Below are 21,814 nucleotides of genomic sequence, written 5' to 3'. Positions count from 1 at the left end.
GTGCTCCTATGTTCATTACCATACCGCCACCGTTGTCTGCCATTTCGCCATTCAGGTGCTCTTCGTAGTGCTGCCACCACCTTTGGATCACCTCACGCTCATTTGTAAGAAGGTTCCCGTTATAGCAGAGAAGTCATTACTTGTCGTAAGACGAGTTTGTACAATCCCATTTAATTTCACCACTTAATTGTACCTTGACAAATGGTCGGGGTTCAGCCAAAGCACACCAAGCGCCAACGAAAATGTAGTGACCAGATAGGGAACCCCTGCTGGCAGTAGCATATCCAGAGAGACTCTAATGAAGATTTAGAGATCTGAGCTACTGTGTTTCTTTAGAAACATCAATTGTAAATAAAGACATGTTATCTGCATGTGAACCGAACTAGACGTGTTTTATTTGTCTCTGCAGAATGTTTCGCTTTTACCCTCAACACGCCTCCATTAGCGTGCATCACCTAAATTCTCCAGATGTTACAGAAAAATTACCGATTTTTCTGCTTAAACTTTCGTTTACCATATTTAATTGATCGCAAATCGTAATGGATATCCCTCAACCCCATAACTGAGGATATCCTACTGCTAATGTATGCTTTAATTGATATGAAACAATTTCCGGTGTCCTTGAACGAACAAAATATCACAAGTCAGTCGAAAAGCCGCTTGGTGCGGTTTGGCTGAACCCCGACCAAATACGTATTTCGACCTGTGTGTGCACAAAAGCTAAAAAAAAAACATTAGACAACTTTTCGTATAATAATCCTGAACCGATTTTCTCGCAACAAGTTTTATTCGACAGGGGACAAACCTTTGTTGATCACTATTGCACTATTGATAACGATCGATCATTGCGTTTAAAAGTTATGGAGAAAATGGTACATTGAACCATATAAGCCCCATATAAGGTTGGTGTCTTAACTAAATGCGAGAAAGACACCACCAACGCTAGGTGGATTAATCTGTTTTTTTTTTCAGTTGTATACGCTTTGCTACCTTGTCAGCAACCGGGTTCGCCATTGAGCCTCTTATACCCGAGCAGGAGCAACTAAATCGAATGAACAGCGATGTTGGACGCCCTTTCCCAGAAGACAGCTCGTAGCCCTAGTTTCAAAACGGAACACATAGAAATCTTGTGATTTTGAGAAATTATCAACGCCATTTATTATTCGGATTCGGAGCGCAGAATCCCAAGCGGACGGATTTTCTCAACAGTCTTTCTATTGTATAGCAATATTATTATAATACGGTTAAATGCACTGCTTACCTCCATAATCTTTATATCGCACATTCACAGCATCACTTAAAATATGTTAACCATCGACTGCCACGGTTCTACTACTCTGTTAAACTTAACCTATAGAAGAAAAGGCATCTTGATATAAAACAAATGGCTCCTAAAAACCCGTCCTATTGTAAGGAAACTCCAACACATTCAGTCGGTCCACTTGGCGCGGGTTAAATGTCAAAATTGGGTCGTCCTCATCGAAGCTTTCATCATCGGTGTCAGTGTTTGTCGTAGTCATATTCGTTGACGGTCCATCATCCTCCGAATCAGACGGAAAGAACCTAACCGTTGAATTCGGATGAATGATATGGTTGAACTTCTTAAACTTCTCCAGGTGCCGCCGTTTGGTCACACCATCCAGCTTCAAGTCAGCGTGGGTAATGCGAATCGATTCGTTCGGACCGATGCCCGGCTGGATCGCTTTCGGTTCGTACACGACAATACTGTTCGATACATCCGGAAAACCGCTGGCACTGCGACTAGTGCTTTTCTTGGACCGACTGCTGTTTGCCGTGGTATTGTTGGCGATCTCTGTCGAATTAGTGATCTTATCATTAGCTCCACTAAAAAGCGCCGTCAGATTTGTGGTTTGGTCGATTGTGTTGTTCGTTGGCTGAGTGGCTTGCTGTTTCAAGGCTCGCTTCGTAGGGCTTAGACAAATGGCTTCAAAAGGCATCACTAGGTCTTGATCCACGAGCTTTCTGGGCGACTTGATGATTTTTTCTGCGATGACAGCTTTCTTTCGGGGTGACATTTCCGATCTACTAGATTTACTATTTTTTACCTTTGGTCGCTGAACTTGCTTTGTTTGACCTTTTGCTTTGGATCTGGTCGTTCTGACACACATTTCCTCCGTTTCTTCACTGCTGTTCAATCTGTTTGGTGATTTTTGTAGGTCTTGATCGACATGCTTTCTTGGATTGTGAGGTTTTCCCGATGATGCTAAATTCTTTCGGGGAGACAGCTCGGACGTCTCGGAACTGCTATGCTTTGTTTCTTTCGGGCGATTCCGTTTCGGTTGTACATTATCTATAGTTCTGTTTGTTTTAGTGAACACATCATCGTCATTCTCATCGCTGCTGCTCTCTGCAATATTCGATGTTTCTTGCCAGTGAATTCGGCGTGTCTTCAATATCGGGACCTTCTTGACGCTTATGCAGGATTTAAGAGCATTTTCGTACTGCTTTAAACCGACCGTGCTTCCTCTGTTGGATGGACTTTTCAACGTTGACTTTTTCACCGTTTTCTTGAACACTTTTTTGCGTTTCTCCGGTTGGGTCGCACCTGGCGACTTGATCAATCCTGACGGATGAGAGACTGTGCTACGTTCATGCAATCGTTCAAGGCCCTGTTTGAAGAAAATGAAATGTTTTATGTTAATTGCCCATTGAAAACTCCTATACAAATCATAATTTTAGTTATACGACCCGATCAGCAATGCATAACAAAATGGGAACTCAATTCTATCAATGGTTGTTATTTAAAACGTGTGTTATAATTAGATAATTTGATAAAAATGTGTTTTCGGTCAGTTTTATTATTCATATCAAAATTATAACAACATTGGTTAGGGTATGATGGGGCAAGATGGGTCGCCTAAGGCGAACCCTGAATTTCTCAAAACAGAAACATTTTATTTTAATTTTTCAACATGGATCTATAAAAATAGCTCATAATCTGTAAGCCTGGGGTATGAAATAACAAAAACTCCACTTTTTATTCCATTTCGAGTCATTAAAGTAGAAGTCTATTTTTCTGTCAATCAAAAAATGGCGGGGTAAGATGGGTCAAACAGCGGGGCAAGATGGGTCACCTTTAAATACTGCAATTAATATTGTTTTCATTCCCAATATTGAATTACACACAGATAGATAGCTTTATTGCCAATGATTATATTGAATAAAAAATAATGTTTAAGCCTTGGATGAATAAAAATGGCTCTACATTTAAAAATATCTGCAAATTCTTATGAAAACAAGCCCTCTAAGTATATCTTTCTTAAAAACAAAAAATAGACATTTTCAATGAACAAATTAACATCATTATGTCAAAAGTAACCCTAAAATGTTTGAGCCACCAATGGAAAATATGTTTTGAATACGAACTATGCCCCTCAGTATGTGCTGACCCATCTTGCCCCATTTGTAAGTTCACGTTAGAATGTCTAATTTTCGATCAAATTTATTTATTTCAACGCAGTTAGTATAACATCACCTACATTACTTATAATACGTTCACTATGTTACTAAAAATGTTTAAATTTCACATTGCTCGACGAGATTACACGTTTTATAGAAAGTGTGCTTCGCATAAGAAACAATGCTGAAAAATATTTTACCTTGCCATACACTACCAAGATAAAATTTTATCATCAAATCGAGTGATAATAAAGTAGAACCAAATTATTCCTCCTACAAAGTAATAATCTCCACATTAAAATGTACACGATGCTCAAAAACGGCCCTGACCCATCTTACCCCGTGACCCATCTTGCCCCGCCTAACCCTATATATATTTTCCCAAAATAATTTCCTAAATTTTTGTAGATGTTGGAAACAAAATCGGAGGTAACCACCTTCAGTATAACTTGAACCCATGTTTGATATTAATTAGCTGGAACAAAGTTAATTGCCTACATAATGGATGGAAATCCGTCGTTGTAGCTTACCAGATTTGCATCCATAATGTAGGCAAAAATAGATTTTTGTAGATTTTTGTACCGAATAATTATATCAACGTTTGTTATAATGTTGGTATGAAAGTATTAACCTCTATTTGAATTGTGTTACGGCTAGAGGGATTTTTGATATAATTTTTGTTATTTTAACAACTAGAACCAGTTAAATTTATAACTCATTTTGATAGGTACAATATTCTTCTGAAATAAGTAACTCCCTTTGTTTTAATTTTGTTATGCATTGTTGATCGGGGATTCGGACCTTTTTTTATGCCGGGGTACACTTTGCGCTTGCAAAAATCAAGGAGCGCCACGAAAATATGATACAGTTTGGAAGTTATTAAATGACAATTGTATAAAACTAAAAAAAACTTAAGCTTATGGGCATGCCGTTATAAAACCTTTGTAAAACTAACATAAGTCTTCGAAGCATTGCAAATGTTACTTGGGAAGAACTCACCAGATCATCACCTGTTCCAAAGGCAGATTCCGATTTGGACGGTTTCGGTATTACACTAGCGGAAGGCAATTCTTCGATAATCGGGAAACTACCAATGGAATGTAAGTTCGGTCGATACGCCAGCGTATTCGAATTATTCGTTGAGATGGTATACTTCTTGATCATCGTGGTCACCTTAATCTTGCTAGTCGTGTTCCTGTCCCTTTTATTCTGCAAAATATACTTCGCCGTATCGACGGAATACAACGAATCCGCATCGTCTACGCTCCTCGACACGGTAACCTGCTGCTTACGATGATATTTCATGCGGTCTCCGTCAGCGTTTCGTTCGGTCATCACCGTCTCATTGGCTTGCGTTACATCAAAGGGCCCTTTTTGACCGAACAACCATTGTTCCACCTTTTCATGGCTCAGCATGTTTTGGCAGGGATCCTCGATTGATTCCATCAATTTTAGTAAACCATTTTGTGCCCAATTACGCTTTCTCGTTGCAACAACTTGCTTCAGTTGTTCGTCGATTTCTTCTCGATTTTCCAGCTCAAAATTTTCGGTGTCTTCACACCCTGCGTCTGTTTCTACATCGCTAGCGTCACTTTGATCGCTGGGCTCATAATCCAACAGTACATCACATACTCCGTCGATAACGAGTCCGTTATCCTCTTCCGTTTTAGAATATTTCTGAAACGAGATATCAGGTTATGCAATAGTTTTATTTATGATATGTTATTGATTGTAATGTTAAGAATGTGAATTAATAGATTAGCATTTTTTTATCTTTCATAATATTTGAGCCTTTAATCTACCTCTAAATGAGATCAAATTCTCTTTAAAACAAAAATAAGCTCAATAAAATTAGTATAAAGTATCGAAGCATGGCAATCTTACCGGGAGTGGTTCACCAGTAGAAGCCATTTCATCGGAAGGGTCCACGTCCAGCGGAGGCGGTTTCAGCTTACGTTTGCATCCCCGTAGAACCAGCCACCGCTGAACGGCCTGCACACTGTGCATCAACACGAGGTACCAAAACGTTAACTGTCGCTCGAATACAGCAGAACCAATAGAAAAAATCTGCAAAAATGGGAGAATTGCAACATGAGTCCTCTATCTGACGCGATGCTGGCGAAAGGAGACCTTTGCAGCCCCGCAAGGTGATGAATCGAGCATATGATAGAACTTATTCATATTGAAAAGAACATATTGAATACTAAAGTCAATGGATTGCCCACTTTGAGCGTGCTTACAGCAGCACATTAAGAGTTATCTTTTAGAAATCAGTATGGCGAAGGCTATCTTTAGTTGAATTTCTCGAAATCTAACACTAGGGCGTAGTAGCGGACACCTTCCTTAGAAAGGCTTAAGTTAGTATGAAAAAACTTTAATTCCGTTCTAGTTAATGCTCTGGACAACAGTTTAGCCCAATTGATCAACGTTTGGGCGGAGCTAAACTCATTGGAAGTTTATATGGAAAAATGTATATAGATAAAGATCGAAAAATAGTACACCCGATTCCTTTTTTACACGGTTTTTTTTCAACGGATTTTTTTACACAACTTATCGAGTCGATAAACAACACACTGAAGATGTCCACAAGTGGTGGATGAAATACGTATTTATGTAGATACCAAAAAACGAATTAGTGGAAGTAAAAGGAAGACATTTTTTTTTAAATCGTGTAACATTTTCCCCTAAGACGCTCGCAAATAATGATTATGGGCCAAACACAATGGATACGTCCCTTCGGTACAACCAGAAAGTAATGTTTCAAAGGGGGGCCAGTGCACAACGCACCCTCGAGGTTAGCGGCGTGTCCTTGCAGTATCGAACATCGTGATTCGCTTTTTTAGAAGAACATCATGGTATCGTGCCAGCGCATTGCCTGCTTTCCAAGTGGCCTTACCACGCCCTATATCCTCGGAAGGTGGGAAGGGTCGACTTCGGTTGTCCGGGGTAGTGCCCAGACCACATGTGGCAAGCATGTGGTCACGCATTGCGCGAAAACGTGGACACACTAACAACACGTGTTCCGCCGTTTCCTCTAAACATTCGGGCGAGGCCGAGCAAGCCAGCTGTGTTACCTGCACTGTGGTTTTGCAGCACGCTTAAACGCCGGGCATGGGATGCCCATGGGGTGCTTGCTGTTCATAGCTTTGCTGGAACAAATCAAACAAATGGGAGGGTTCGTGCAGCATTGTGCCTTATCTCCCTCCAATCCGCAGCGTCGGCAGAGATTGCTTCTGTCAGGGCCTTTGCAGTCCCATTGCTTGTGCCCCGGTTCCAGGCACTTGAAGCAAACTTCGGGTTGCTCGTATGAGCCCACAGGGCACACCGACCATCCCACCTTGACGCTCCCTAACTTGACTACCTTGGAGGCGTCCGCTGCAGATAGCCGAACCAATGCTACCTGCGTCCCTGCCAGACCTTACCGTAGCCGAACGGCTGCGGTAGGCGTCTCTACTTCACACTGTCGCCGTAGTGCCGTGACGAGCTCTTCGACTTCGGTGATCTCGTCCAGGTCTTTAACCCTTAGATTCACCTCCGTCGTGAGCGCCCTCTCCTTGACCTTCTCGCCTAGGACTTCCTCCGCCAACTTCTTATAGGCGGCGCCCTTTTGCGAGACGCCCCGCTTCAGCTCGAGGATCATCTCACCCATCCGGGTACGTCTTATTCGACGTACGTCGGCGCCGAGTTCACCGAGCTTGACGTCACTCCTCATCGCCTTCAAGACGTCCGAGTACTTAGCCTCGTCCGTCTTGATGACTAGGACATCGCCCATGGAGCGATTGGCGCCTACCCTAGACTTCTTGCTACCCTACCCTGAGCCTTCTTTTCGGCCCTTGACGTCTTCGTCTTCCTCTTGTTCTTGACCAAGGTCCAGGAGGCGTCATCACCCTCTATTTCCCTGGTCTGGTGCGGCTGAGAGCTCTCAGCCTGCCGTAACCCCTTACTATCGTCTTTCCTGGGTGGACGGACCTTTCCAGGTCCTTCCACTCCCGGTTTTGGAGGTACCTGGCCGGGGTTCAGCTTCCCAGCCCCACTACCCTTGCTCGGGGTAGTAACCCTTCGCGTTTTGGAGCGGCCCCCAAGGAGCTCATCCCCTGGAGACTGTCTCCCCCGTTTTTGTGTCTGCTCCGTTGGAGCAGTCACCCCCGACGTGCCCGCAAATACTTGAGCCTCAGTCTGTGTAGACTTTGGCACCACCGTCTTCGCTGGCACGCCCTCGGTCGATTCGACTTTGCCCGAGTCCGCGAATCCTTGGGTCTCAGTCTGGGTAGACGTCGACTCCACGGATTTCACGGGTTTGCACTTGGCCGTCCTGACCGCCCTTTCCAGCTCCTTACTGATATTATACTTCGATGACGCAAAGTCGATGATGGCTTCCAGCTGTTCCGTCGCCACTTCGAAGGCCGAAAGCCTATCGCGTTTGCGGTTCATCGCCCCACAAGCCATGGGCCGTCCATAACCTCTACCGGCCTAGCCGGGGAGAAGGTTAAGTGACCCATGCTGGCGCTGCGCACCGAGCTGCCGACTATTGCCTCTGACCTCCTAGGCCAGGGCTGCCCAACGTACGGCCCGCGGGCCGGATGCGGCCCTCGGCTCAATGTTATGTGGCCCGCGTACCGTGGCCGAAAATACTTTATAACTGGCCCACAAGCTTCTCTATTTTTTGTTATGTGGCTCGAAAAGCTTCTTTTATTTATTTTTTGTTAGGTATTAAATACTGGTTTAAATTAAAATTAGTCTGTTAATCGAGTCCATCACTTTCATTGCGTTCCAATAATTCCTTTTATTTGAATTTGTAACAAAAAACAATATTTTACAAACATATTTTGAAATGGCTGCATTGAGTGACCCGAGTGACGCACGAAACGAAAGGTTGATGTGGAACATCGCGTTTTCACATTGATCAAAGGAAAGCCTCATTTGCTCAGAATGTGTTTCTGTGTTGTAGGAATATGATCTGGAATGACATTACGAAACCAAGCATTCTATGGAATACGATATTAAATTAAATTAAATTTTACAGTAAACCAGGAAGAAAACAACAGTGGATTATTGAAGCAACAACAACTTTTTCCTCTGCTTCAGATACTACTCTCGCAATCGATGATAATACTGATATTGAAAACATGGTGCAAGTAACTGTCTTCATAAGGAGAGTTGATGATCTTTTAATTACAGAGGATTTTTTTCTTCATTAGAGTGAATTTTGATTTAGTCCTACACTTCACAGAGGAATTGGCAGTTTTGATCCCAATGAGTGGAACGACTACGAAAACGAACAATATTCCTGAAGAACTGACGCTCGTCATTAACCCAATAAACTTTATCATCGCAAGGGATCCACAACCACCAATTCTAAATGATGTTGACAGAAATGGAAGCAGAATAAGGAGATATGCTGTATTATTGCGAAGTTCATTGACTAAGTCGTGATACCAGTCTGGAGAGACTTTATTCTCTTCGCAACGAATTCGCACTATTTTTGCAAGATAAAGAACAACCAATGCCCGAACTGAATGATTCCAAATGGGCAAATGACTTGGGTATTGTGGCAGCTCACGGCATACAAAAAACAAGGCAGGCTCATTACGTATGTAAACATTCAGTTTGAATGTAAACATGTGACGTCACTGCTATCTTCGCACAAGCTGGACCGAGACGATGCTCTACGGTCACAGCATGCTTACTTTTGTACTCCAACATGTGGCGATAAAATATGCGTCACATTCGAAGTGTCATTTGTCTAACGAGCCTACCTTGTTTTCTGTATACCGTGGTGGCAGCTATTACCAAAATTCTCAATGACTGCTGAGATTATCGACCTGCAATACAACGACGAGCTCAGATCTAAATTTCAGAAACAAAACATATCTCATCTCAGCACTTTTCAAGAATAAAAGCAGTGAAAAACTTGGAATCTTGTTTGCGAATTTTGGTCAACGATTGTGTATGTATAAATTCATGTTTCTCATTAAATTTCCGACCAAAAGGCCAAGCTGGAAAAATGAGAAATACCTAACATTGATTATTTCGAAAATACATTTAAAAAATATTGCCGAATATTTGCTGGCCCGCCATCAAGTGTTATTTCTGAAAATTGGCCCGTGGCTCGAAAAGGTTGGGCAGGCCTGTCCTAGGCGGAGACCTGAACAACCCACCTCCTCCCAACAAACTCGATCATTTCTAGCTTACCACAGATAGGGGAAACTGGGGTAATATGCACCCCCGGGGCAAAACGACCCTTTGGCATTTTTAAGTACATTTTCGGCAGATTTTCAAGAGTATTTACCACAGCGCATGTAGTTCGGATATCGAACTACCAATCCAGTAGTAAAAATTCTTCAAAATATTCCTAGAACACTGCTAAAAATGCCAAAAGGTCGTTTTGCCCCGGGGGTGCATATTACCCCAGTTTACCCTAAGCAAGATAGCAAAGCCAATTTTATTGTTGTGGGATTAGATGCAGTAAATTGAGCTTTCTGAGCGATTCAAAGACTTTTTACACAATGAACAAAAATTCGAGTGTTACAAATATGCGATCATGGGCAGTACACTACTACCACTAATTGACGAATTGACTTGGTTTTCCATTTTGGTCCCACGAGTTGCTCGGGAAAAGAGGTCCACCACGCCAGAGCCCAGCATGGCGCGATAAGAGACAATTACTGTGGAGGGTGCCCAGGTACTCCACAGGCTCCGTTAAAGCAGAGCGTTAATGAATAAAGCTTCCAATGAATGATTAAATTTGTTATGATTAAATCATGCAACTCTATGATTAAAGATTATGATTAATGATTTATTCATTGTTTTACAATGATTAATGATTATGATTAACGATTAAATTATTTTTTGACAATGATTAACGATTATGATTAATGAATAAAACGTTTGAAGTATGATTAACGATTACCAATCGTGATTAAATGTTGACACAATATGTGTATGATTAATGATTAACTATCGATATGATTAATGATTAATGATTATGAATAATCAAATTAAATGATTTGCATAGTGATCAATAATCAAGTAACCTTTCTACCATATTATGTAATTAAAGGTATAAAAATTGTATGATTATGATTAAAGATTAATGAATAAAAGCGATGTATGCAATGATTAAAATTGATGATTGATGAACAACCTCAAAACAATCATGAATATGATTAATGATTAAAGATTAAATGCAAAAATCTATGACTAACGATTAGTGATTAATGATTGAAACGATTTTTTTGTATGATTATGATTAATGAATAATGATTAAATAACCCATTATTCATTAATCATGATTAAATCTATGATTAATCACTAATGCTCTGCGTTAAAGGCCTAGCTCATTATTTCACCTCCCTGGTCATGCATCCCCTCGGCACGGGTCGCTTAACGCCTTGGGATTAGGAGTTAGAGACGATGGTTCCCTTGGTCGCACCCCCTCACTTTAGCTGATGTCAGAAGGACAACAGTGCCCAGGCTGCACTACCAGCTAACTACAAAACCCTTAGCTGGCGGTCGATTGTCATCGGAAGACCCGTGAAAGCGTGAGATTGGAACTTGGGAGGATCAGAGCTGTGTAGGTCGCTCCTTCCCAGACGTCAGCTCACCATTTCGCAGCCCATGTGTATGTGTGTGTATGTGTGTAGGCGTTTTTTACAAGGGTTAAAGGCCATCAAATATCTGCGTGACAGACACCTTAAAGGCGAACAGGGCTGGGCTCCTTCCCGACTTGCTAAAAATGTGCCTCCCGGATAAACCGGGTCCCTTACCCAAGCAACCAGAAGTTCAGATTATACTTAAAATTACTCTTAACCGAACTAATTGGTTCACTATGGTTCACATCAAGTTCCAAGCATCCTTAACGGAACTTTAAAGTTCACTTTTACGCTCCCACCATACGAAAAATTACTTAAAATGAGAGCTGATTAAGCCAAAATAGCCCTTCTTATCCGAACTTCTGGTTGCTTGGGTAACCTCCTTGCCTCGATCCCCCCGGGACCACGGGATGCTGCGCATGCACTTCTTCTAAAATTCCGGCCCCTAGCTTATGCGAGTTCGCCGACTGGCTGGCTAATCCACTGCTACTCGATCCCTCGGCGGTCGTGTCACAAACTTCCTAACTCGAATCCTCCTGACACCCCCCTGACTACCGGCGGCTATCGCAGGAGACGCTTTCGCGCATTGCGCCTACTTCGTCTTCGGGTTGCAGAGGTGGACCGACAATTCTGGTGGTGGGTGACGTCAGCACTAGCGGTGCCCTACATACCCAAAGCGCTTTCTTCTTCTTTCTTCAGCAGGTTGGCTGTTCGAGTGCCTCGGTCCAACGATTTCGGTTGGCAGAAGACTTCCGGTTCGCCGGCGCCTCGACGACCCGAGGCCAAACACTGCTCACTGTTTTTCCCCCGAGACTCGTGATTCAAATTTCGACTTTTTGCTCCCCAACACGGAGTGAGTTCAATTCACCCAACCTCGAACATCCGTACGGGAAGCCAAAATTGAGTAAATGGGGTCGAAGTAGTTTGCCTTTACTCCCATGTTAAAAAAGTACCCAACGGAAAATTTATTTACCCAACTTGAGGTTTAATTCACTCAATTTTGGGCTATAAACTCAAAGTTGGCTTTCCGTATTGAACTGGCGTCGCTGGATTGTTTCGCTCTTTTGATTTTGACAACAGGAGAAAGAGTGGATGAAAGAGAAGAGAAAAAATAACTCAAAAGTGAGTTTAAAGAAACTCAACGTTGGGTACTTTTTTTCTTCCGTGTATGCTCAAAAGATAACATTTGCGGTTATGTGAACCCATATTGTGAGGTGTCCCCTACACCAATAAAATAAACCCGTTGACTTAATAGAATACTTTCTAAGCTAGATGGACAATTGAACAGGGAGAACAAAAACAAAATTGACGATGATGGACAAGCAGTAGCCTGTCCGAGAACTGAAGAACGGTAAGGTCCCTGGGAAGGACGGAATCCCGAACGAGCTACAAAAAAGTTGGGAGTAACCATCTAAACAAAACATTCCACCAATTGATTGAAATGATCTGTGAGGGATAGAAAATGCCTTCGAGTTGGCTTGAGGGCCCCATTTGTCCTATCTGCAAGAAAGTGCACACACTTGATTGTGCTAACTATCGAGATATAACACTTCTCAATGCCGCCAGCAAAATACTCTCTCGAATTCTGTCAGACTGCGCCCGTTTGCGGAGAGTTTGATCGGCAAATACCAAAGCTGTTTTCGATAAGGACGTTCTACAACGAACCAGATGTTTACCCACAACAAATCCCTGAAAATTTTCTAGAATGCAACTTGCGGACTTATTCTCTGTTTGTGGACTTAGTAGTTTTAAATTTTGTTGCTCCAAATGTATAATTAATTTTCTCAATCGCTTCCTTGCTTTGATATAAGGTAAAAACCAACAGGTTATCATACTACAATTTTACGCAGCGTACGACTCAATGAAACGGGATGTAAGAAAATATCTTTCCAGCAAAGCTTGTTAGGCTGATTTGCGCGTCTCCGAATGGATCCAAATCAAGCGTCAGAATATCTGCTGAGACATCCGATCTGTTATTCAACATAGCTGTGGAAGTTGCAAAGATCTGGTGTGCAAAAAATGGTGTTAAAAAAGACAGGGACACCGTCTTCGACCATAGATAGGTCGGACAGACTGAACACTTAACACCTATACAACGGACAGCACAAATAACACCCAGTGGACCAGTGAAGAATTTTTCGATCACGAAAATTTTCCTCCTTACAGGGGCGGGAATCGTCGCTAACCGCACGGCCGCGATGCCCATTCATCAACAAGTCTTACATATTCCTTGGTTTTGCGGATGACATCGACGACGTGTAGATCGCAGAGTAGTGGTAGGGTCTTCGTGCTTTTTACACAGAAGACTGAAAGAAAAGAACCGGTTCTAAACTCTGTCACAGATAAGTATCTGGTGGTTGCGGCTGCAAGTAGTTGGACTTTGCGACACGATTTGCGTAGCCCAAGTCTTGCAGTTACAAGCACGGATAAAACTAGCTTTAAACCCATAGCTGGTTCATTCAGTCGCACGCACTATTCGGCCATGAAGCATGGACGTTTAAAGATTCAGAGTGTCGAATTCTCGGAGTGGAATGAGCGGAAAATACAGGTACCTGCAGGTTGATCGAAAACGGCAGAAACCAGCAAAAGTGATATTAAGCACAGAGAACCTGGAAGAGGACGTCGACTCGCAATCGAGGAAGATGTGCTTGCGGCTGGTGTACCGGGAGACTGGGGAAACGAGCGACCCGGAATATGACGGTTTTGCTCCGAATAAGACGTGTGCGACTATCATAGAAATATACTTATAGGAAGCAACTCCGATAACAATGAGCCATATACATCTAAATTGACTATCCCGTTGTGTATAGGTACTTACTTCCATAAAACTTTTCCATGTTTTACCGCGCTCTCCAAGCCGGTTATCATCCGGTAGCACATCCTCTAGCCTGCAACGGAAAAACATAAGAACATCAGGAAAACCAGGGGATAATAATTGCTTCTTTCGCCCGCGATTACAATTGGGTTCATGTTCAGTAAGAACCAAGACAAACCGCTCGCGGATGCCAAACAGAGAAAAATCAAAATGATCACAAACAGCGGAGACCTTGGTCCACATTTCCAACAAGAAATACAAGACTACTTACGAAAACGATTCTTTCATTTTATCCATTCGATTCAAACACTTGTTTTCAACAAATACAATTTGTACATAAGAAATAATTCGTTTTGATTTTGAAGCGGATCGCTGTGCACTTGTTGCTCGACAAACGGACGTTGGATTTTTGGGATGCTTTGTTTTGTTTGATGCTTTGTTGATGCGAGATGACGGAAATGACACCGAACGAAAAGTCGCAGCAAATTTAAAGTGCGATAGAGGGATGCACGATAATCTGAATCTTTTCGCAGTGAATGAGTCGATAGGCCTTTTCACGAGACGTTTAAAAACAACTGATTTTATCGTCAATTGACAGTTCTTCTATGAAGGTGACAGCTTCGCGGTTTGCGGTCTTGTTCAGCGGTTGTAAACAAGTGCAGCCTCGGCAGTGTCACATGAAAAGGCCTATTGTCAATTCGGCGCACATTTCAAAAAGGAGCAATTGCTTTTTAAACAAGATCTTTTCACGTCACTCCTAGACTTCTTCTGATTCTTGGTCCACATATATAACTTTATATGTAGACGAAGAATCAGAAGGAATAAATTTTAGCTGTTACGCCCTTCCCGCATAATTGTGAACCATAATTGGACTATCTCTCAGATCATTCATGACGATAAATAACGTCACTCCTACTATTCCGATTGCTCTTCATAATAATGATAAGCTAACCTCATCATAAATGGTTCATACAGTATGTTATATTGTGTTTGGCTAATCAACCACGTGGGTAATGGGCGGTTAAGTATAATTACTGTACAAAAAAGGGCATTTTCCATTACATTTTTTTCGACACACATTATGTGATATAGTTCAGTTACAATCCATGTTTCCAGTTGAAACAGTATGGGATGTAATGTGGATACAGTAGAATGATACATGAAAATAAATCGACGGACCGTATCTCTTATCTTCAATTAGTAGGAACAGCTATTAGTATTTTTTCATTTATTTATGGAAACACAACAATTATGTTACATGATAATTATGTTTTATTATTCGAAAATCAACTGTACGAATTATGGTACTTTTCCATTTAAAATTATTTCCGTGTTTTTCTTCACGCATAAACAAAAGCAGCAGTATAGGAGACCGGAAGATTAAGAACTTGTTTCCATGGCAGAAAACGCATCCGTTTCCTCGTGGTACTTGTTTTTCTCCTTGAACAGCATCGCTCATCGTCCAGCGGTACGGCGATCCAGGGTCTTCAGGCACTTCGACGTGTAAATGTTCGTACTGTTGACCTTCTCCGCTTCGTCCAACGATCGACAACTTTTCAAAGTGAACTTGCACAACTTTACAGACCTGGTGGCCAGTGTAGCCCACGCACAACCAGCGCTTGCGGATTGGCGTCGATTCGACAGTGTAATCACACAACTTCATCAGTTCCTTGGAAATGGTCAGTCAGCCCTTTGCGGATCCTGCGACGCAATGTGGTATCGTTTTGGGACCTGGGGATCTGCATCCTTTTCTTCCTGTTGGAAACTGTGAAACAATACCAGTATTAATAATTTACATGTTTAGAAATTGAAATGATAATGTATAAATGAACTTGATTATATTATTACCTTATTCTTATTGCAACAAATGAAAAAAAATATTGCACAACAAAAACATATCGACTGTCTCGTTTAAACAAACTAGCTTTCGTCACATCTAAATAAAACATGGCAGTCGTTTGTCTGTCCAGAAATACGCACACGTATTGCAGAAGAAAAGCACTTAACGTTATTTTATCATTGAATCATATGATTTTTAAATGTATGTGTGTAATCACAACGGAATAATATTAGCTTTGAAAGATACATCATTATATTATAACTACATTCAGTATTGTTACTGTATCTGTTGATGGCTAATTACAGTTAATTATGATTTTCTTCCTAAAGAAAATCTAACATGGATAATAAAAAATTATACACAAGCAATATATTGTAAAGTTATTGCATATGGTGCCGTTGTTCCAAAATGCTGTACAGTATTCGTTTTAGAAAAACTTACAATTATATGTTAAGTCTATTATTACATAAATGGTAACCGTAATGCTTAACTCATATGAATAATAATTACAGTACAGTAGATCGTTTTGATTTATGCGGGTTTTCAAATGTTGGTCTAGACTTGAGGGCTAATGCCCACCCACGAAAACCAGCCCCATTTAATGAACGAATTATAAGAGGATTTGCTGCTTCCACCAGTGACGTTGTTTGAAAAAGCAGTTTCGATCTCCAAATTTTTCGTGTTTTGATTTACACTCAGTCACTGAGTAGATTCAAGATTCAACGGTTGTGAATAAGTTCAGTCTGACAATAATAGAACAAAACCTACCAAAACCGTCTTTTCCTCTTCCTAGATTAAAAAAAAAACATTTTAATTCGCCGAGTGGTGATGCTGCCTTTCTCGCATTTAGTCAAGATACCAACCTTATGTGGTGAATGGTCCAATGCACCGAGTTCATCATTGACGTTTGAGCGGTGCGCTGTTTACTAAGAATGAATACTTTTTCATTCATCGAGTTCATGCAAGTGTTCATTTTTAGTAAACAGCGCCCGACTCAAACGTCATTGTGTTCATTCGGTGCATTGGACCATATGGTTCGATGTACCATTATCTTCATAACTTTCAAACGCAGCGGTTGATCGTTATGAAACAACAAGGCTTTGTCTCCTATGGTCCAATGCACCGAATGAACACAATGACGTTTGAGACGGGCGCTGTTTACTAAAAATGAACACTTGCATGAACTCGATGAATGAAAAAGTATTCATTCTTAGTAAACAGCGCACCGCTCAAACGTCAATGATGAACTCGGTGCATTGGACCATAGACCTGTGCAGCGGTTCATCGAATTCACTCACCCGATGGATTTTGACATTTGAGCGGGTCGTTTTCTCGAACAAAAGTTCATTTGGCGTTCATTATGCGACCCGCTCAAACGTCACAATTTCTTGGGGGAGTTCAATTTGCGTTAGTCTATAGGCGAATTTGAGTAAAGCTCATCGATCATTTCGACATCTAGTGGTCGTCACAAGAACCACGAAAAAAGTGTCCTTGACCAAAAAAGTGCATTGGCAGCATACGGAGGGAGAACGATTTTCGCGTTTTCTGGTTAATACAACCATTTATGTAAGCTGAAATAGTCGCAAATTGGAATAAAATTTTGTTTTCTTTGGGATGAGCTCTCATCCGGTGGGTGCTTGCATATGATTTTTCCGATTAAATAGCACATTCCTTGCAGTGCTTCCACCCCACTATCTTGGTTATGAATTCCCGGATTTTTAATTCGCGGCTTATTTGGATTTGTCTTTAATAGCTGCTTAAAGGCTGTAAGAAGCCATTGCCAGTGGAAAACATGTGACAATATACCAAAAAGTGAAGTAAATTTTATGGAGAAATTTTGATTTTGAATGTAAATAATCGCTTCTGACGACTTTTCTCCCAATCTCTCGCAGCGCATTCTACCACTTGATCCTTCTCGAATTCGCCTATCGAATAAAACTTGTTGCGAGAAAATAAGTTGAAGATTACTATATGAAAAGTTGTATAATGTTTTTCCTAGCTTTTGTGCACACACATACACACGGACAGACAGACATGTGTTCAGTTCGTCGAGCTGTGTCGATTGGTATACATATAACAATATGGGTCTCAGTTGCTTCTATAAAAAGTTCGTTTTCGGAGTGAAATGATTGCCTTTCGGTACAACTTCGTTCTCGTTGTACGAGAAAGGCAAAAAGATAAAAAAGATTTCTTACCCGAAATACAGATTTAAATATGGCAACACTACTATTTAAATATGCCATTTTTTTTGTGATGCATCATGAATAGGCCTTTTCACGAGACGTTTAATGAGTGACGTGAGTGACTGCACAAGTCACAGTAACATCTCGATTTAAAGATCTTTATTTCAGAAGGCCATGCCGTACGGCACTCAAATTATGATTTATGTATTGCACGTAAAGTATTTATTTACACCAATTTACACATATTTACCACCCAGTCAGGTAAAAATTGATCATTTTGTGAACAAACATTTTTGGTTGTGCTTAGACTGCCTTTAAGAAACCCAGCGGGTTAAAAAATAATGCATATTAATCAACTTCCCTTGGAGCTGTTACAGCAGATTCTTTCGAGTTTATCGTATTACGACCAACTGGAGATAGCATCATTGGTATGCCATCATTGGTTACGAGCTGTAGAAACCTTCATCGTCCATAAGGGTCGAATCCGGATCACTGAAAAAGTGCTGGATAAATGGGACATCGTTCAAGCCAGTCTTCGAAGGTACAAAATAGTTCTTATTGCTGACGTGCATGACTGGCAAACTCTTCGAACGACGGTATTGAAATGTGTTCAGCAATTTCCGGACGCTGTTGAATTGTACCTGGATGGTTTTCCACAGAATTTTTTACCACGATTTTATGCCGCATATCAAAACTGGGAGGAAAAGCTTCCATTAACCAATGACGACCGAAAGCTTTGTTACCGTGACGAGTACATTAATACATTACCGGATCTAAATGGGCTGATATGGCTTGATTGTTTAGAATTTAATGGAGCAAACAGGCCGGCCGAGACAAAAGATCATATCTTGCAGGATGATTCTGTAGATTGTTCGAATGACAATAAAAGAAAGCTAGATTGTATAGAACAATAGAAAACAATCCGATTATATTGATTATTTTGGTTGTACATCATCCAACCAATTAAAATAATGCAATATTACAATCATAGACTCGTGTATATTAATTTCCGAAATGCAATGAAAACAAAAATACAGATAAAACCAATGTTCAACCTCACCAAAGCAAAAACGTAACGTAATCCTCGGCTCGTTTGATATTTTTCTCATCCCATTTAAGAGTGCTGAACACGTTGCCATCCGGTAGCGACAGGATCAACCTAGTTGGCGGGTTGAAAACCGGAAAAGACGTTACCTCGGTTGGAATCTTCACATTTTGTAAGTAAAAATGCTGCTGATCGGAGAAGTATACCGGACGATCATCAGCAGCTACGGTTAATGTTCCATCCTGAATGATAAGAGTCTGAAGGTGGGGAGAAACTCTGAGTAAGTATATATAAATCACGCCAATCGAAGCCAAAGAGCTTACCCTCAGCTTAAGACATTTTCCCATACCGACCAGAAAATTATAATCCAAATCAAAGTTCTGAAGATGTAGATACCGTAAGTGGATGAAGCTAATGGCAAGCAAATGTCCGCTCAAGTTCACTGGCGACTGCTTTTCGTGCAAGACGAGCGTCAAACGGGTGAGATTCGGGAACTGATGAATGCACTCGTTTATCATGAGGTGCCGCCCGTCGCACGGAATATCAATGTGTAAAATCATCACTGATGCAAATAATCGTGGTTGGAAGTAATTGAGGTACAGACCATGCAGGATCATGCACTTCACACTGGACGGATTGGCCAGCTCGAAGCCGAGTAGATTGAGCGCAGTCCCTTTCAGAGTGATCAAATGAGGTGCGTTTATTTCCAATGACCAGCCATCATCATTTTGGGTGGTATCGTTGATGTCGAGTACTTGCAAAGACGGAAAGGTGAGCATTTCGGGGTTGTGCGTCCATTTGATATCAAAAAGTCGAAGTTGTTTGAGTTTCGGTAGCGAATTGGCTATCATGTGCAAATTGATAAGATGTATTGTCTCAGTTTGGATAATTAGCGTTTCCAAATGTGGAAAGTGTCGCAAGGCAACGATTGATTCGCTATTTATCGTACAACCACAAAGCTCAAGAACTTTCAAACAGGGCAGGGTGAATTGTTCCAGATTCCAAGAGAATGGCCTTGTAGAATTGTAGATTCTTAAACAGTCTAGCACAAGCAGTCCGTTTGGGCACATAATGGGGATCATCTTTGGCACAAATACTCCCAAAGATTTGAGGTTTGTAGTGTGCTCCAGGACCAACGGAGTTTGGTTAGCATCGCAACCAAACTCAACGTATACATCTTCGAGGGCTGGTGCATTTAAAACAAATTTTGGTAAAATCCTGTTTTCTTCCTCCGTGCTACACGTCCACGAAAGTACCTTCAACCGAGGTAAATCAAGATGCTGCTCTCCATCACTAGAATCAATTTTATTAGATACTGTTACAGAAAAGTGAACAACACTCCGAAGCCATTGACGATATTCCTGTGCGAACAGAAGCAGCGCATATGTTTGAATACCATCCAAAATCAACTTCCGCAGGAAGAACTTTTCGGCGCAAATCTTCAACCTTGGTCTCAGTACCTCATATGCTTCGCTGAACTCTATCGAAAAGCAGCAGTAGCTGCGTTTGGTCCGGCGTAATATTCTCTCGCTAATTACCTGCTCACCGTACGCAAGAATAAGATAGGTTTCACGCAGGGCCAGCTGATTCCAACGGCGACTAATCGATGTCTTTTCCAGCTGTTCGGCTCGCGGTACGAAGTCAAATATCTTCTGCAGTATTTCTGCCGGTAGCAAATCGAACGACATCCTATTTTAGTTTATTTGGCACACGACTTCTGGTGGCATCAATGCAGCCACAGATTTTGTTTATCTTTTGAGAATGTGTGTAGGTGGACAACAAGGTGGGAGGGGATTCGGGTGCTTGTGCTTTGTTGACATGAAATGAATGTTTGCCACTCATCACAGTTCATCATCAGCTGTTTGTATTCGCATATGTTGAGTTCTTCAGGAAGGGATGCCAGATATAAAAATTCCCTATAGAATCAAATTAAAGTGACGTGAAAAACAAGAAGAATAAAACCCAAACATGCAATAATATTATTGTAATATTTCATAATGCAATAATTTCTGCTTAAATAGTTGCACTAAAGAGTGTCTTTAAGTTGCACCAATAAATATGAAGAGTTAAATGTAAATTACGAACAAATGATTTTTTTTTGTTCACGAAATGCATTCTATTTCCTATACACTAATAAAAATCCACACATTTTTATTGGCAAAAATCTAAAGAAATTTACAAATAAATGTTATGTGTGAGTTAATAATCACCTGCTATAGGGGAATCCACATAAAGGTTATAAGTTAATAGGGCACTGCACGGACTGCTTTGTCTCTTTCTCGCTGCAAAGAAATTAGAAAACAACAAGGCCAGTAAACGTCAAAATTTATGAGGAACGAAAGAGAAAGAGATGTTTCCGTGCAGTGCCCTATAACGGTTATGTGTGTTTCCACATATGTACATGATATGCGAATTCACATAGCCATTATGTGGGAAATGCTATAGTCAAAATTTATGTGTGCCACACATAATGGATATGATTGGATTTTTGTCAGTGTAGGGGATTTATTCCATTACTAGCAGCAGACCCGACGAACTTCGTTTCGCCTAAAATTGATTTATTCTCAGATTAATTCTCGAGTTCTGAAGAAATTTATGTTTCATTTGGATGGGAGTCCCTATTTCCAAAGGGGGAGGGGTCCCGAACTATCTTAAGAACCTTCCCCGCCCCAAAAACCTCTGCATACAAATTTTCACGTTGATCGGTTCAGTAGTTTCGGAGTCTATAAGCTTCAGACAGACATAAATTCATTTTTATGTATACTAACATTTGGACTTTCGCAGTTCGCACAAATGGCACATTTCAGTAAATCTAAAAAAGTTTATTACAGATATTAAAATTACAGTGAAATTCTATTGAAATCTGTTACATATTTATAAATAATAAATATTTTCTGTCGAGCCGTTGCATAGAACACT

General features: G+C 41.1%; 2 protein-coding genes across 3 annotated transcripts; both read right to left on the bottom strand.

Annotated features, from left to right (window-relative positions):
* Nucleotides 1–1,249: 1,249 nt before the first annotated feature.
* Nucleotides 1,250–14,280, bottom strand: LOC134213504 (uncharacterized). 2 transcript variants are annotated; one of them, XM_062692616.1, is made up of 5 exons: nucleotides 14,099–14,280; nucleotides 13,831–13,900; nucleotides 5,305–5,487; nucleotides 4,420–5,097; nucleotides 1,250–2,630 (listed from the first exon to the last, which is right to left on the bottom strand). In XM_062692616.1, the coding sequence occupies exons 1-5, from the start codon at nucleotides 14,122–14,124 to the stop codon at nucleotides 1,392–1,394; spliced, it is 2,196 nt and encodes a 731-aa protein (XP_062548600.1). In that variant the 5' UTR covers nucleotides 14,125–14,280; the 3' UTR covers nucleotides 1,250–1,391. The 2 variants fall into 2 exon arrangements, with proteins under 2 accessions (XP_062548600.1, XP_062548601.1); XM_062692617.1 differs by lacking the exon at nucleotides 5,305–5,487 and having other exon boundaries at nucleotides 14,099–14,279.
* A 4,468-nt stretch (nucleotides 14,281–18,748) lies between these two features.
* Nucleotides 18,749–20,699, bottom strand: LOC134217872 (uncharacterized). Its single transcript, XM_062696699.1, has 2 exons — nucleotides 19,219–20,699; nucleotides 18,749–19,152 (listed from the first exon to the last, which is right to left on the bottom strand). The coding sequence occupies exons 1-2, from the start codon at nucleotides 20,581–20,583 to the stop codon at nucleotides 18,907–18,909; spliced, it is 1,611 nt and encodes a 536-aa protein (XP_062552683.1). The 5' UTR covers nucleotides 20,584–20,699; the 3' UTR covers nucleotides 18,749–18,906.
* Nucleotides 20,700–21,814: the final 1,115 nt, after the last annotated feature.

The sequence above is a fragment of the Armigeres subalbatus genome, chromosome 2 (genome assembly GCF_024139115.2).
Source record: "Armigeres subalbatus isolate Guangzhou_Male chromosome 2, GZ_Asu_2, whole genome shotgun sequence".
Lineage (NCBI taxonomy): Eukaryota > Metazoa > Arthropoda > Insecta > Diptera > Culicidae > Armigeres > Armigeres subalbatus.
The sequence above is the reverse complement of the archived record's forward strand: the minus strand, read 5'-3'. Positions and strand labels throughout refer to the sequence as shown.

Coding starts and splice junctions, on each gene's coding strand:
- LOC134213504 (XM_062692616.1), bottom strand. CDS start 14,124: ATGGATAAAATGAAAGAATCGTTTTC. Junction 13,901..14,098: donor AAAATGAAAGAATCGTTTTC/GTAAGTAGTCTT, acceptor TTTCCGTTGCAG/GCTAGAGGATGTGCTACCGG. Junction 5,488..13,830: donor CATGGAAAAGTTTTATGGAA/GTAAGTACCTAT, acceptor CCATTTTTGCAG/ATTTTTTCTATTGGTTCTGC.
- LOC134217872 (XM_062696699.1), bottom strand. CDS start 20,583: ATGTCGTTCGATTTGCTACCGGCAGAAATACTGCAGAAGATATTTGAC. Junction 19,153..19,218: donor GAAAATGTCTTAAGCTGAGG/GTAAGCTCTTTG, acceptor CCCCACCTTCAG/ACTCTTATCATTCAGGATGG.